The sequence below is a fragment of the Pseudorasbora parva genome, chromosome 18 (genome assembly GCF_024679245.1).
Source record: "Pseudorasbora parva isolate DD20220531a chromosome 18, ASM2467924v1, whole genome shotgun sequence".
Taxonomy (NCBI): domain Eukaryota; kingdom Metazoa; phylum Chordata; class Actinopteri; order Cypriniformes; family Gobionidae; genus Pseudorasbora; species Pseudorasbora parva.
The window spans coordinates 12,020,084-12,037,528 of NC_090189.1; the positions used below are offsets into that span (position 1 = coordinate 12,020,084).

The following is a 17,445-nucleotide window of genomic DNA, read 5'->3' on the forward strand; positions in this document are numbered from 1 at the left end:
AAACAACGCATGGCGGACAGTAGGCTACAGGAGCTTGTGCTCATTTACAATCATTTCTATCGCCAAAGGTGCTTCCTTCTTGCTTATTTGGGGGAAATGGAGGAGAAAAAACGGCGCATAAGGCAAGAGAAGCTGTTATACCTTTTATTTTATGTTAATTGTATATTTGTCAATTTATTTTGTGTACGTCTTTCTGCCATTGTTGTTTCGCGGGCTATATGACGTTAGGGAGGTAATTGGAAAGTACATCGATCTAGTACGAGTTTACGGATGGGAAGTCAGGGGTTTGGCTACCGTTCCAGTGCACTTTCGTGGGTAAAAGGTAGGAAAAACGCGGGCTACGGGTTGCCTGGAACGCGGCAAAAGTAACCTTTAAGGGCCTGCTAAATGGTTCCATTGCCACTCGCATTTTTTTAATTTATTTAAATTTGGGATATTAAAGGGATAGTTCACCCCAAAATAGAAACTCTGTCATTTACTCACCCCATGTTTTTCCAAAACTGTATGAGTTTCTTTCTTCTGCTGAACACAAAAGAAGATATGCTGAAGAATGTTTGTAACAAAGCAGATAGAACAACCATTCACTTGGGGAAAAATGCTATGGTAGTGAATGGTTGTTCTAGCTGCTTGTTACAAACATTCTTCAAAATATCATCTTTTGTGTTTAACAGTAGAAAAAAACTCATACAGGTTTGAAACAACATGAAGGTGAGTAAATGGAAAGAGTGTTCATTTTTGGGTAAACTAACCCTTTAAATGCATCATTTTACAATATGCATTATGAAGTCAGTTACATTTCCTTCAGAAATGATTCTAATATGCTGATTTGATGCTCAAGAAGCATTTCTTATTATTATCAATGTTGAGAACAGTGCTGCTTAATATATCTTGTGGAAACCAAAACATTTCAGGAGTATTTGATGAAAAAGTTCAAAAGAACAGCATTTATAACATTATACATAAACTATAAAAAAACATTTGTTACTGGAAATAAAATAACCGTATAAAATAAAACTTTAAATGTAAAATAAAACTTTAAATGTATATATAAAATAATAATAAAGTTGACTTGCCATAGACTTTGTATAGATGGCTGATCCACGTGTTCCTCCATGCGTTAGGAATATTGAGAAGCACTGAAAGACAAACACTTCACAAAATACTCTCTTGCTAAACTTCAAACACTATGTATAATACACTCACACACTGTCATTTCCTCACATAGTCTCTTCCAACGATCCTCGGTCTGCAAGAAAACGAGAAACAAGTCCAGTCTCTGAACAGTTTGCCATGACTGGTACTTCTGCTCTCCTTTAACCTCCCTATATGTACATTAGAGGGGGTTTAGTCAAACAGTTTTGTGATAAGCTTAGAGAAGTATTGATCCGCAGTGACGTGGGGGCGAGGTCACTAACCCAAAACCTACAAGTACACCTGGAGGAAAAAAAAGAGAAAAACCTTTTTGAAAAGCTGTTCTCTGTAAGCATTCTCAATAAAATGCTCCAGACACATGGAACCATGTAAGTGAGATGATCTGAAATGCTTTGTTAGGCTCTTGAATCAGTGATTAAAATATAGGCTAATATGGCTATTCTTAATTTTATTAAAGCCATAATATTTAGCAGGTGCAAAATAAAGATTATACTGACACTACAGGACAGTATTTTTTCTGTTCAAATCCATGTAACATTACCGTCTTACCTAATTTCCAACATAGTGAAGCAGTCAGGACTGCTGCAGTGTTACAATAACTGAAGCTCGTGCTGTGTGCAGGTGAGTTTGGAGCTGGACTTGTTTGTGATTGCTGAAAGAGAGCACTTGATAAAGTGTACAGGACAGCAAGCCGCTTTTATTTGCTTGTCCTTGGATCTGATAGCTGGCCGATTGCATGTGTGAATGAACTGTGTTTCCTTCACCGCTTAGCAGAGCCTCATGCCATGTGTACAGCTCTGATGCTGAGCAACGTTAATGGACAAATGCGCATAAATGATTTGACACACTAAGTAAAAACACACATGCATGCGCGTGTGTATTTATGTATATGTATATATGTTTTTACTTGGTGTGTCAAATCATTTATGCACATTTGTCCATTAAAGTTATTTTTGAAATGTCATCATATAAAGAAATATAATGCATATTAATCATCATTTTGTATTGTAAAAATAAAAGCATAATTAACTCACTAAATAATAAGCAATTCATAATATATAATATTGGTAACACTATTTTACAGTGTCCTTGTTACTACAAATTATGCATAATTACATAATATTAGCCCTAAATCAAACCCTTATCCTAACACTAACCCTATTGTAAAGCACATGTATTAATTATTATTACTCAGTACTTAAATGTGTAACTACAATCAAACATGAACTCCTTAAAATAAAGTGTAACCAAAATAGTTTACAGATTTATTTTGTCTTGTAATCAACCAACACTTGAAATTTCCCAGCGCATAAAAATAATAGGTTACAAACACTTCACATTTTAAGGTGATGTACTTACTCAAATACTGAGTTATGTGTAATATGAATAACCTACACGTGCTTACTATAGAGTTACGGTTTGGTTCAGGTTTAGTTGTAATTGTGCATGTTATTACTATAGTAAGTGCATGTTGAACTACTTCACCTTAAAATAAAATATTACCATAAAAATATAATTTTTATTTGATTTAAATTATACAAAATAAAGTCTATTACATTTGTTTGTAATATAATTACATAAATTTTTGTTGTTGAAATCTTTAAGAAATTAATATGTATATTTAGTAAGGATGTATTCAATCATCAATAAAGAGATTTATAATGTTACAAATTATTTTTTTATAATTAAATTTGAAGCAGCAGAAAAATATTCAACATTAAAAATAAAAATAATAAGAAATGTTCCGAATCAGCACCAACTCAGCATATTAGAATATTAGTCTTCTGAAGGATCATGTGACACTCAAGACTGAAAATGCTGCTTTAAAAAAACAAAAACAAATATACTTTAAAAACATTAATACATTTGTAAAACATTATTGCAATTGAACTGTTTTTACTGTATTTTTAAACAAATAAATGCAGCTTTGGATCATTAAATTATCTAACGACCCCAACCTTTTAAAAGTAGTGAATGTAAATGACTAATTTATGTATACATATCACAATTGTTTATTCATAATCTGGTATTATAAAATAAAAAAATTATAAAAATCAAAATGTATTATATATGCCTATGTATAGTAAAAATATAAATCAGTCCCTTGTTTGACAATAATTTGAAAGATTTCATAATTGATGTAGGCTTTTAATGTTTAAGTATAGAAGCATAAAATCGGAGAAGTCAAAACAGCCTTGAACTAGATTAAAAAGACTGAACGGCTGCCAGATTTGACCCAGTTAGCGGTGCCTGCAGCTTTGAAACAGGTCAAATCAACAGAACATGTAACATTGCATATCTGTAAAAAAAAAAAAAAAAAAAAAAGGCATTCTCTTCAACTTCTGACAACTTCTTCAAATTAAACATGGAATAGACGTGGGGGAATGTCCAAGCCACATTGCAGTTACAGACGTAGAAATACCATGAATTTGTTTTCAACATTCACCATAACATCAATGGGAAGAAATTCTAAGTCTAACATGTTGATGGAAAAATATGAGATGGGAGGAAAAAATAGTTGACTGCATATTCAAGTATTTCTGATTTTCTGGGATCAATAACTTTAAGCACTAAACGTTGTTACTGCACTAATAGCACCTCTTTTCAATCGTAGTCAGCCGCTACAACTTTATTTTCCTCAAAACAAGCTTTCCTCCGCAGTGGATGAATTACACTGATCTCTATGCGCAGACGGCCGACAGGCAGATTCAAAGGGACCGTCCGCAAAGTGCAAAACTCAAAAAGCATCACTAGAAAGTCAATAACTTTACTGTAATACGCTGTACTGTCACCAAAATTAGCTCACACGTCACTGCTGCCCTGATAGTTAAATTACAACACTTATTTTGGGAAATGTATTTCAGTATTATAGTTTTTTTTTTTTTTTTTTTATTAAAAAAACATTAATAATTGACTATTATGAAAAATAGATTTATTAACTTGACTGTAATACACTGCACTGCTAAACTACAACACTTATTTGGGGGAAATGCATTTTTGTATAATTTATGATTTTTCATAATGAAAAATATTTAATAACGTTACTGTAATACTGTAACCCAATTCAGTTCACACATCACTGCTGTCCTGATAGTTAAACTACAACACTTATTCTGGGGAAATGTCTTTTTGTATACATTTTTATGATTTTTTCATAGTCAAAAATATTTAATAACTTGACTAATACACTGTACTGTCGCCAAATTTAGCTCACACATCACTGCTGTTCTGATAGTTATACTAGACTTATTTGGTAAAATTTATTTTAGTATAATTGTTGTTTTTTTTCCATAAAATAACATTAAATAACTTGGACTATTATGAAAAATAGATGTATTAACTTGACTGTAATACGCTGTACTGTCACCAAATTTAGTTCACACATCACTTCTGCCCTGATAGTTAAACTACAACACTTATTCTGGGGAAATGTCTTTTTGTATTTTGTATTATTTCTGAAAAAAACTTTAAATTACTTGACTATTATGAAAAATAGATATACTAACTTGAATGTTATTCTGTCACCAAATTCAGTTCACACATCACTTTTGCTCTGATAGTTAAACTACAACACTTATTCTGGGGAAATGTCTTTTTGTATCATTTTGTTTTTTTATTATGAAAAAAACATTAAATTAACTTGAATGCAATACGCTGTACTGTCACGAAATTCAGCTCACGCGTCACTGCTGTCCTGATAGTTAAACTACAAGTTATTTTGGGGAAATGTAATTTTTCTCATTTGTATGTTTTTTTTTTTATTATTATGAAAAAAAACTTTCAATAACTTGACTACAATGAAAAATAGTTTTAATACATATGTTTTACATGCAAACGTAAAGTTTCTTGGGGGAACGTAAATGTTTTGTGAGCAAAAAATACAAAGTTTCTCGACGGAACTAAAATGATTTGAGAGCGAACCACAGACTGTAAAAAAATATGGAGGTAGTGTCCGTGACGTCACCCATAGGATTCTGATAAGCCGTTCTGAAGCTTAAAGTAGAGACGAGCTGGGCGTCGCCATCTTGCGAGCTAGTCATCACGTGTCACTCCTGGGTAACAGAAAATGGGCAAAAAGGTGGGATGTGGGCGGAGCTTAGGTGACGCAATGACTATAGATGGCGGATAAATGGCTATCCACCTGTCATACAAAGTAACCACGCCCTTAATTATGCAGAACTTTAAGACTTTATATAATGTAAACTAATGAGTTATAAAAAAAAATCACCCCCCTCACAGTTGTCATTAAGGGCAAAATTAGCCGTATAGGCCAAAACCACAATTTGTACCCGGTAGTGTTGTCACGATACCAAAATTTTGACTTTGATACGATACCAGATCAAAATACCTTGATACCGATACTAAATCGATACCACGGTAAAAAACTTCACTTGGCCAGCATGTTCCTGCCCTGGTTTTTTCCCATTCCCTCCTCTTACTGCTATAATAACTGCATGCCAGTGTGAACTATCCTTACAGAGTTTACATTATCAATCATCTTATCATTCAATAACCTTTCACTTCTCAACAGGTTGGGATGACCAAAATCTTATTTCATGATATGAGTAATTTAATATTTTTTAATTGTAATTTTATAATTATAATATAATTTTTTTATTGTATTTTTGTTTTGTTTTTAAAAGCAAAAATGCTAATTACAAACAATATGACAAAAACAGTGCTTTATTTTTCAGCTACATTAGGTCTATTTAACAGCAAGTCAAGAAAGAAATTAAATAATCAAATATAAAACTGCTTACTACTCTTCATTCTATAATTTAACAATAAACTGATTCTTAATAAATATATTTTAGTTATTTAGCCAAGCATGTGGTGGTTTTCTATTTTTCAGTGCTGTTTGATTAACATTAATCAAAGAATATTAGGTTCTCAAAAAATTAGCATATTGTGATAGTTCATGATTTTCCATAATGTAATGATAAAAATTAAACTTTCATATATTTTAGATTCATTGCACACCAACTGAAATATTTCAGGTCTTTTATTGTTTTAATACTGATGATTTTGGCATACAGCTCATGAAAACCCAAAATTCCAAAAAATTAGAAAAGAAACCCAAAATATCATGAAAAGGTTCTCTAAACGAGCTATTAACCTAATCATCTGAATCAACTAAATAACTCTAAACACCTGCAAAAGATTCCTGAGGCTTTTAAAAACTCCCAGCCTGGTTCATTACTCAAAACCGCAATCATGGGTAAGACTGCCGACCCGACCCTGTCCAGAAGGCCATCTTTCAGACACAGAAATAAATTTCTGAATGAATAGGCTGTTCCCAGAGTGCTGTATCAAGGCACCTCAGTGGGAAGTCTGTGGGAAGGAAAAAGTGTGGCAAAAAACGCTGCACAACGAGAAGAGGTGAGCGGACCCTGAGGAAGATTGTGAAGAAGGACCGATTCCAGACCTTGGGGGACCTGTGGAAGCGGTGGACTGAGTCTGGAGTGGAAACATCCAGAGCCACCGTGCACAGGCGTGTGGGCTACAGGTTCCGCATTCCCCAGGTCAAGCCACTTTGGGCTACAGAGAAGCAGCACTGGACTGTTGCTCAGTGGTCCAAAGTACTTTTTTCGGATGAAAGCAAATTTTGCATGTCATTCGGAAATCAAGGTGCCAGAGTCTGGAGGAAGACTGGGGAGAAGGAAATGCCAAAATGCCTGAAGTCCAGTGTCAAGTACCCACAGTCAGTGATGGTCTGGGGTGCCATGTCAGCTGCTGGTGTTGGTCCACTGTGTTTTATCAAGGGCAGGGTCAATGCAGCTAGCTATCAGGAGATTTTGGAGCACTTCATGCTTCCATCTGCTGAAAAGCTTTATGGAGATGAAGATTTGGTTTTTCAGCTCGACCTGGCACCTGCTCACAGTGCCAAAACCACTGGTAAATGGTTTACTGACCATGGTATTACTGTGCTCAATTGGCCTGCCAACTCTCCTGACCTGAAGCCCATAGAGAATCTGTGGGATATTGTGAAGAGAAAGTTGAGAGACGCAAGACCCAACACTCTGGATGAGCTTAAGGCCGCTATCGAAGCATCCTGGGCCTCCATAACACCTCAGCAGTGCCACAGGCTGATCGCCTCCATGCCACGCCGCATTGAAGCAGTCATTTCTGCAAAAGGATTCCCGACCAAGTATTGAGTGCATAACTGAACATAATTATTTGAAGGTTGACTTTTTTTATATTAAAAACACTTTTCTTTTATTGGTCGGATGAAATATGCAAATTTTTTGAGACAGGAATTTGGGGTTTTCATGAGCTGTATGCCAAAATCATCAGTATTAAAACAATAAAAGACCTGAAATATTTCAGTTGGTGTGCAATGAATCTAAAATATATGAAAGTTTAATTTTTATCATTACATTATGGAAAATAATGAACTTTATCACAATATGCAAATTTTTTGAGATTGACCTGTATATGTTCACTAAATACATATCCGACTGTGTTTACCTGAATATTCGCCAGATAGTGCATTTTTACATATGTTTGACCATTGAAACCCAAACAACAAACAAAGCTAAAGAATTAAATTGCAACCGGGCTGTTGTCTGAAAGGTGTGTGTGTGCGCGTGCGTGCGTGCGCGCGTGCGCGCTTCAGGTAAGAGTCCGGCAGCGCGAGCACGTCCCGCGCCGCGCCTTTTCTTCTCATGCACGCATATTTCTATTGCTTTCTTTATCATGTGCTGCGCGCATTTAATTTCTACTTACAATGTTTAGTGAATGGTGGAAGCAGAGTTCCGCACAGTGTCCTGACACCTGCTGTCACGTGCATGCAAATTAATACAGCTCATATTAGTGCTGTCCTCCTTAAAGTACCGGTACTAATAAAATTGCAAATCGTAACGTTTGTAGTAGCAAGGTATCAAAATACTTTTCTAGTACCAGTATATCTTGCAACACTAGTACCCGGCTGTAAACATGTTTTTTTCTGCTGTAAATTTGGGAATTTTAACATGGGGCTCAATGAGATTCTGCTCCCTTCTGGAGCCTGTCCCTAGTGGCCAGTTGAGGAATTGCAGTTTACATTACTTCCGTATTGGCTTCAAGAGAGATCGCGGAAGGTTGCTGCTTGGAGCGAACAAATGTTTTGCGAGCCAATTAGGTTTCAAAGTTAGGCGAGCAAAGTTTCTTGGCAGAATGCAAACGTTTAGCGAGAGAACGCAAAGTTTCTCAGGGGAATGCAAAAATATGTTGAGTGAACACAGTTGTTCGGTGAAAAAAAAACATTCTTTTGCAAAATGCAAAAGTTTTGCGAGTGAACAAAACTTATCAGCGGATTGCGCTGAATTTTTTTTCCCCCATCAATTTTTTTTCATGTCCCTTTAGGAGCTCTGTAGAATCCAAACCCCTTTGACAAACAAATTTAGTTGCATTTACTGACATTTTATGCTTCTGTAAATTACGAAGCATTTATGACATCTCGAGTGTCAACTGTCAAAACATTTTGAAACTTTTTAGATAAAAGAGTAATACGACAACACACCAAAATTCCATTTATCAGTTTATTTTGAACGAAGTTATACGAATTGCAAGGTCTCATGGTGAGCAGGAACCAGACAGGAAATGTTCCTCATCAATAAAAAAAGAACTGCCCTTACAAAAGAGGAAGGGTAATTTATAACAATAACAATAATCATAATGTTATATCACAAACCTACAGACCCACAGCGGCCTGAAAAGTGTGAGTTGGGAGGAGTACAGAAAAAAAAAAGACTGGAAAAGAAAATAGAAAAAGTCTGAAGTCTTACTCCAGGTGGAGCTCATTCCTACAGTTCTGATCCAGACGTCGACTCGTCCAGCTTCACACCGAAGAGTCGGGCTGACTCTAGATCAGCTGTAGGGATGAGCCGTGATCTGATATGTTAGCAGCAGGCCGATTATAAACCATAGATATTGCACCAAGTAACTGAGTGCTTTTAAAAGAAAGAAAAAAAATATAATCACATTCAAGTTCACAAAAAAACAGGTGACATGACCCTAGTGTGATCAATAAAGTGCCCTTATAGGTACAGTGGTGTTAGAAGAAACGAGATAGAATGAAAGAAAGACAGAAAGAAAGTTTGCGTCCTGAAAGTCTACGAGACTTGCAGCGTTGAATCACAGCGCTTTTAAGATAGCTACACTCCGTGTCGCTCTTTAATACTTCCAACAGATTTAACACATACAGTAAAAGAGTCCAACCGCATCGTTCCCAAAAACAAACTCATTTACAGCATCATGAACAGGTATAATTAAGATAAGAACAATACTTATTACAATTGAAGAAAACCCTCTCTGACAAACTTTGTTACATGTCCAATGCATGTCCGTAATCATTTTTTCGATCTTTGCTCTCAACCAAGAAGGAGAATAGCTTTATAATTACTACGTAATCATATTGAAACACAAGATACATGTTCATGCCAGTTTTCATAGCAATACAATAATCATGTTGATCATGTTTTTTTTTTTTTTTTTTTATTAATTTATTTATTTTTTACCCACGATGAAATGGATATTGAATTGAATATAGCCAGGCCATTGATGCATTTTCAATAACGTTGTTTAAAATAGTAAACCACATTGTTGGTACAAATATCCGTTTACTCTGTAAGAATGACAACAGTATCATAATAACAGTGATAATAATAAACTATTAAAAACAATTATCAACATCCCGTTGCTTCTTGGCGTTGCAAAAGAAGATAAAAAAATAATCCTCGACGAAGGAGGGTGGGGGAACTTGGCGTACTTTGTGGGAAAAGGGAGGATGAGGATGCGCCCTTCATCCTGGCTGTGATTCCTAAGGTAATCTGGTGTTAGTAAGACCTGATAAGAGAGTCCATTGTTGCCTCTTCACTGAACTTATATTATGTTAATGCAAAAATGGGATTGATTGCAGTGGTTTTCATGCGGTATCAAGGCCACGCCCACTCTGAGGCCACACCCACGGAGGCCTTCAATACTGAAATTTCGATTACTGTCAATATAAAAGTTGCCTTGGCCTCAGAGCTGGATTTAAAAAGAACACGTGTTGGGAGAGAACATGATTTGTGGGATACTGCAGGGCTGTTTGGCGTCTCGACTCGTTCACAGCCAATGTCGTTCCAGCTAGACAGATACATGCATATACTGAGCTGACATCACACACCTGCGACCGCTGGGTTCTGGCTGTACAATGGCAACTCGAGAGTGTGTATATGTGAGTATAGATGTGTGCGTGTTGTACATGTCTTTGCTCGTCGGTTGCATTAGGAGATGGTGTGTATAAAAATGGGATTTCTTTAGTCGACGCCTTCAAAGCCTTGGGCGTTCTCCACCGCCATCAGAAGCTTCTCTCGCAGGTCTTCAAACGACTCGTACGTCGGGAGGTCCAGACGATTAAAGCTGAGTGGGAAACAATCAAAGAGATTAATGAAACGCAAACATTTACTTGCTGTAAATCAGAGTAATGCCGTTTCAGAATATCCCCCAAATCGGTTTGTTTTATGAAATAGAACGAGAAATGAAGGGAACATTGATGTGTTTGATTAAATATAGTGGTCAAATCCCTTGGTCTTACCAGGTGTGAGCACGAGGGAGCTTGTCAGGTGTCCCCCACTGCTCGATAGTAAACAACTGCGGCCCATTGGAACCTGTGAAAGATCACATGACTCATCAAGGACCAATCAGGAAAAGAGCTCTATAGGGTATCGTATATGCTCTTTTTTAATTTGTCAAGAGAAATTATACCACAATACTACTGCAACACCCAGTGACATTTTCTGAAACAATGCATTTATATTATATTAATGTATTAGTTAAATACGTAAGTACATCCAGACAGTTGTTAAACACAATAAACCCCGACAGGGTGATCAGGAATAATCACCTGTCCTATTACATGGCTACTTGCCACATAAGTACTGTAAATAATTAGACTTGAAACAATGATCTGAGCCGGAATATTTTATGAGCTCTTTAAACAGAAAGCTTCCGCGGAGAAAGCAGTTGGTAGCAAGCGGCAAGTTCAAACTAGGCACGTTTAAGACACGGTACAGTCATACCACTCATTATATGGTATTTCGCCACATAAATAATTATGATGACACGAGATATGGATTTGAGATGAAACTGTTTTAAAGGTTCCGTTCTTCACGTGTTTTCGAAGCTTTGATTATGTTTACAGTGTCCAAACCGGCCGTTCGCTGTAGGCTTTGAAAGGGAACTTCTGTTAAATAAAATATCTCGCTTGGCATTGAACTTTGAGCTTTATAATTTTACAGGTATTATTTATGCTCTAACAGCAACATTACACACTAACTAAAGTTTGAAAGATGGAATCGCGAAGAACGGGACCTTTAAAATTGTATCTGTTTGTTATCTCATTATCCATTACAGTGCACAGAATAATCGCTGCAAAATATCAGCGGCTGCGACCGTTCCTAGCTAGTGTAAAGCGTTGACTTCCGTTACCCGGATGAGCCTGTGTTATTGTTTTTTTACAGGTTGTTATTGGGGGATAACATACTGCTGGATGGCACGACTGACCAATCAGAATAAAGTATTCCACAGAGCTGTGTAATACGTTATTTTATGTAGCGCTGTAAAGCATCATTTACCGTAGAGTTCAGCAAAGCCGTTCATTGGCACTCTGGAAGTTCCAGTGACAAACTGCAGAAGTCTGATTCGCTTCTCGGCATCCATTAACAACACAGCCTGAGTAGAGATAAAGAAAGACACTGTTAATACCATTAACATTTATCTGTTTATGCTAGCGGCAATAAACTTTTTCTAGGAAAACAACCATGTAGGAAAACCAATGCTAGATTTCATGGTAGTTTTCTTAAAATAAATATCCTCATGATTCCATCAGTGGAAAAACAAAGCTTTTTTTAATCAATGTGCAACAAAACCGACCCAAAGCATTAGGATGTGTTAATTATTCATATTACCACCCAAATAATATATTTTTATATTTAAATGTATAAAAAATTGTTTTTTAAATTAATTAATATTTTTTTGCATTCATAGTAACAGTTGTGAGGAGAGACACATTTACAGGAAGGAGGGCAGGGAAACCTATTGAAAAAGGCCAGAAGCCAGACTCAGACCTCTACTGTGGTTTAACATGTCAGAGCCAGGGGTCAAAGTTTGGCCAGTACGGTAGGCCCCTTCTGATAGATGCCATAACGACACCAATCTGTGCCATAAATACATCTTTCTCCATCGACTGTATTTCAAAATTGTGTTTGCCAGCTAGTGAAATAAACTGAAATTGAAATAAATTGAAATGACAGATAGATATTTAGAAAGTATGTATAAAGAGCAAGTCTGGCTCCAGACTGCTGATAAGAAGTTCCTAATGCGCTCCATGACTCTTTCATCAGAGTAAACACTCGATGAGCCTCACATCAAACAGACTTTGATCAGTAACTGCCCGCGGTGTACTTGGCATGAGGTCAGAAACACACATGCATACAAAAGCTGACACACTTGACTTGACTATTTGTTTCTTGTGACATTAGAAATATTTGTATCTAAAGGACTGTGTTTTAAACGCCTGAAATTAAGAAAATATGCATTTCTTTTCAAATCTAACATTTCATTTTTTATGAATTACTTCAGCAGCCAACAAGTGTAATTATACAAGTGTCAGAACTCTTAGTACGGATTAAAACGCATCCCAGGATGCACCTCATTAAGCTAGAGGTACACTGTTACTTTTTTGTTCATAATTAACTAAATGTAAATGATCAGGCAATGAGTCAATACATCAATCCGTTTTCTAAAACATGTTTTTATCTAACTGTGGTTCACTACAGTAAGTCTATCATAGTGTTTATATTTTAGACCTGTCAGGATGGTTTTCACTGAAAATTGCGTACATGCATAAGCCACTCGCCCGTGCGTGTCTTGTCATATCTTTAAATAGATGTTATAAAATAAAAAATTGCTCAGGATACTTTGCCGTTTGTATAATGTGATAGTTAGCTGTTAGTTGTTACAACAAAAAAGAAATTTTGACATAGAGCATCTAAATCACCTGTTTATAAAAGAAAAAAAGCAAACCAGAGGAGAGTCTGCTGGCAAAAAGAAAACGTGACAGCTTGTAATAAAACAAGAATCAACACTGGCTTGGCTTTTCAGAGATGGCAAGGAACGGAAGGATTTAAAATTTTGTCAAAGCAACATGGAGATGCCATTTTTATTACTCAACAAGTGAGTTCAATATTACTTTATTGAACAGATAAATTACCAAATGTAGCTTTCTAACGGTTCATTGTAAGGGATTATCTATTGTCATATTCATCCAGATTCTGTACATTTAAGATAAAATATGGTTGTTTTGATTTGTTAAACATTTCTCAGTGACTACACTTGTCTTCTTTCATATTCAGATGACTTTACAATTGTTATAAATGTGGAAAAAAGTTATAAAGAATTACTAGACACAAAACTTACAGAATGCTGCACACAAAATAGAGAGACTATGTGCTTTTACATACCTTCCAGAACCACTGGATCACCGGGTGATTCGGACAGTAGCCATTCTTATAAACAGTGTGCTGCCTCCAATCATTGACATCCACGTCTCCCAGACCACACATCAGCAGCTGGAGACAGAAAATACAGCACAATAAACAAACAAACTGACCAAATAACATCTTTACACTCATTATCCTCTAAACCAGAGCTAAAGATCTTCAGAAAGCATCCATTTATGCATATTTTACACACACAAATTCTGCTAATGTTTCTTAAAGAAGTCTTTAATGCTCACCAAGGCTGCATTTATTTGATCAAAATATGTAATAAATAGAAAACAGTAAAACTCTCAAATATTACAGTTTAAAATAACTTTTCTATTTTAATATTTAAAAAAAGGACATGTCTGTGTTGTAAAAATCTGAATTTTCAGCATAATTACTGCAGTCCTCAGTGTCACACAAAAATGATATGCTATCATTCTATATAATAATAAGAAACATCTCTTATTATCAATGTGCTGTTAAATATTTTGTGTTATTTTAATATTTTCTGTTGAAGGATCTGAATAGAAAGTTCACAAAAACAGAATTTATTTATAATAAATATTTTTTAACATTGTAAATGTCTTTACTGTCACTTTTAATCAATTTAATGTGTCCTTGCTGAATAAAAAATATGTTTGAATGGTATAATTATATATATATATATATATATATATATATATATATATATATATAGTAGTAAATAGATTATTTTTAAAAACTTTTTAAAAGATAAGCACTATCTTATTTGACATCCTGTGCTCATATGAGAAGAGCTGATTAATAAAAAAGCTTTTTGGCACTTTTATGTAGTTTATGCATGTGTGTAATTCTATGAAAGTCTTGGACATAAAAGGATGCAGTCTCCATGACAACAGTGCACACTGAATACAGGGTATGTGGGAAGTTGTTACCTCCAGTTCATTTTCGTCAAAAATCTTTATCAAGTCGATGGCAATGAGCTCGGTGAATCCCTGTGAAACGGATATGTGAAACATGATCAAAACATTGCATGTCATTATAGCATATTGGCATGAAAGTATGTGGAATCCTCTAACTTCTGCTGCCACCTAGTGGCATTAGTTGGAATTACAGATAACTTTTGAGTGTTCGATGATCACGTACTTCCAAAAAGGCATTCATCTGTTTCTGCACCCTGTTCACAAACCGCCACTGAATCACCAGGCTGTGCAGAGCCAAATAAGAGGCATTGTTAGTATAAGATGTCGCATGTAAGAGTTTACATACAGAGCAAAAGAGCAACTCACTCTATGTATTCTTTTTTGTTGTCATTTGTTACAACCATGTCTGATCCACTTGGTTTCAAATCCACCTGATATGTCTATAAACGTATATATAAAAAAAACATTAACAAAAATATATTACAATTACATAAATTGAAATGAAATTAAATATAAAATAAATGACATAATGGTGTTACCTGTCCAAAGTTGTCCTCGTCAATGCAGAACCGCAAATCCAGTTCTGTGGGGTCGTTTTCCAGAATCCACTTCAAAGAGTTGTAGTATTCACTGTCCTACATGGTGTACATGGACATAAAACATGAGAAAGCATACAAGATACAATATTGTAATAACTATAAATTATACACAATTACATACACCTAATCCTAAACAAAACCCTATAGGAAGTACATTTAATATTACTCCATTATTATTATAATTCTGTCTTTTCTCAGTCTAGAAGGCACCAAATTCAAAAATATTTTCACATTACTACTACATTGAAGACCCAGTTTAAATACAGATTCATCTTTCATCTTTAATATTACTCAGTACTTAAATTTATATTTACACTGTACCAACGACCCAACATTTAAATGAGAAGTCTGTTTTATACAGTTTTTGTATGGTGCTGCTATGGGTGATCTCTTAAAACTGGTGTGTGTATGTGTGTGTAAACGCACCACTGACTCCATATCATTCAGTGTGATCTGTTTGCCCAGCATCATTTTATAAAACGGTCGAATAAAGAAGCCTGAAAAACAAAGAACAAAACATTTCTGTTTCAAACTACAAATCAAACTAAACTCAAAAAACAAAAGCTAATAACATGATAATTATCAAAAGTGAACAATAAAATGAGAGAAGAGGTCACATGAAAACGCTTCTGATCGGTCCTTGAAGGTCCCCAGTTTACGTACCATCCAACAGCTTGCCATGATACACAGCCATGCCAGCCACCCGACCAATGAACTTGAAGTAAGAGAGGTGATCTTCATTACACAGGCCGGAGTTTGGATTGATCTGGAGGGTGTAGTTATCTCTGCAGACAGACAGATGGGAGATGTTAAATGAATGAATTATGATACCAGCTCTCCTGCGTCCTCTAATGAGTGTCAGTGGGACAGATCTAACAAGATAACAGACCCGCTCTGTAAAAAGAGTAACTGAAGATAGATAGATAGATAGATAGATAGCCACTGAAGTGCATTGAAATATGCAGCTTTATTTAATGTGCTGATGTAATTTCCACTGAAACAGGTAGACAGGATAGACATGCATTTTGTTTATATCACAGCTCAACCAGAACCGTTGAGCTCAGTAAAGCCTCAGTTTCCTCTTAATCTTTAACCGTTTCTCCTTCAAATCTCCTCCATATCGCTTTAAAATACAGCACTCTGTGCATAATTCAAATGGGTCCGAATGTTTTCTGGTCTGTGCTGACTCGCATTTGATCCGCTCCGTGCTATCGTGCAGAGGACACACAGGATACTTACGTGGCTGAGTACTCAAACAGCCCATAATAAGGGTTAAACATCTCCTTGGAGAGCAGGAAGAACCATTCTCTGGCCACGCCCCCATAGTCCAGGCCTTTCTCCGATTCAAACTCGATCCACAGACGGGCCTTTAGGCTGTCAGGTCTCTTCAGCGACATGATCCGTCTGTATGACTCCTCAAAGATGTTATTCCTGTGCAGCTTCATCTCAAAACGGTTCGGAATATCTGCCTGTGGGAGAGAAAAAAAAAAAAGAATTACATGCAGAAATTCATGATTAAAAATAACCAAATAATCAATTGAAGCACACTGTTGGTTAGCTAACAGCTTTGAGCATCACACTAATATCTCAACTTATTATTAATGCCTGAAGCCATCACAGTACTCTAAATGGCTGTGTTTCAGTGTGAAGAACAATTTAACACCCAATAGAAAAAAAAAAACACTCCTCGGCAAGGATTTCGCACAGAATAAATTTGAGCGTCTAGGAATACAGTGTGTGACAGGAAAGAGCTTACAGCAGTCTCTGAAAACGCTTCATTTCTTACCGGTTTCTTTAGCTTCTTTCTGAAGTAGTCATACTTCTGCTTGAATTCTCTAGAATATGGCACCGCCTAAAAGAAGACAAGCAAATAAACAAAATACATATATTTAACATCAGGATAACAGCAATACTGCATATATCACTGAACGAGCAAGAAACCAAACATGAGTTTGGAATAGATCAGAAATGATGCTTTCAAAAGAACACTGGTCACTCCTGAGAACACGTCTCTACTGCTCTGAGTCCAGTGGCGGCGTGCTTTACACCACTGCATCCAACGCTTTGCATTGAACTTGGTGCTGTGAGGCGTGGATGCAGCTGCTCGGCCATGGAAACCCATTCCATGAAGTGCTCTACACGCTGTTCTTGACCACACAAAGTTTGGAGGTTTATAGCTAATGACTGCAGAAAGTTCCTCAACATGCTCTGATTTTACGTAGCCTACCACTTAGTGGCTGAGTGGCTGTTGTTCCCAATTGCTTCCACCAGTAACAGTTGACT

General features: G+C 36.1%; 1 protein-coding gene across 6 annotated transcripts in view; it reads right to left on the bottom strand.

Annotated features, from left to right (window-relative positions):
• Nucleotides 1–9,732: 9,732 nt before the first annotated feature.
• The window catches only part of nedd4l (NEDD4 like E3 ubiquitin protein ligase), a 100,789-nt gene continuing 93,076 nt past the window's right edge, over nucleotides 9,733–17,445 (bottom strand). For all 6 annotated transcript variants that reach the window (XM_067423635.1, XM_067423634.1, XM_067423632.1 and 3 more), the window contains 12 exons: nucleotides 16,949–17,014; nucleotides 16,402–16,631; nucleotides 15,826–15,947; nucleotides 15,589–15,659; nucleotides 15,103–15,198; nucleotides 14,930–15,003; nucleotides 14,787–14,847; nucleotides 14,576–14,635; nucleotides 13,638–13,745; nucleotides 11,751–11,847; nucleotides 10,712–10,784; nucleotides 9,733–10,536 (listed from right to left, as the gene is read on the bottom strand). In XM_067423635.1, the coding sequence (XP_067279736.1) occupies nucleotides 10,434–10,536; nucleotides 10,712–10,784; nucleotides 11,751–11,847; nucleotides 13,638–13,745; nucleotides 14,576–14,635; nucleotides 14,787–14,847; nucleotides 14,930–15,003; nucleotides 15,103–15,198; nucleotides 15,589–15,659; nucleotides 15,826–15,947; nucleotides 16,402–16,631; nucleotides 16,949–17,014 (1,161 nt within the window). In that variant the 3' untranslated portion in view covers nucleotides 9,733–10,433. The remainder of the gene's footprint in view (nucleotides 10,537–10,711; nucleotides 10,785–11,750; nucleotides 11,848–13,637; nucleotides 13,746–14,575; nucleotides 14,636–14,786; nucleotides 14,848–14,929; nucleotides 15,004–15,102; nucleotides 15,199–15,588; nucleotides 15,660–15,825; nucleotides 15,948–16,401; nucleotides 16,632–16,948; nucleotides 17,015–17,445) is intronic.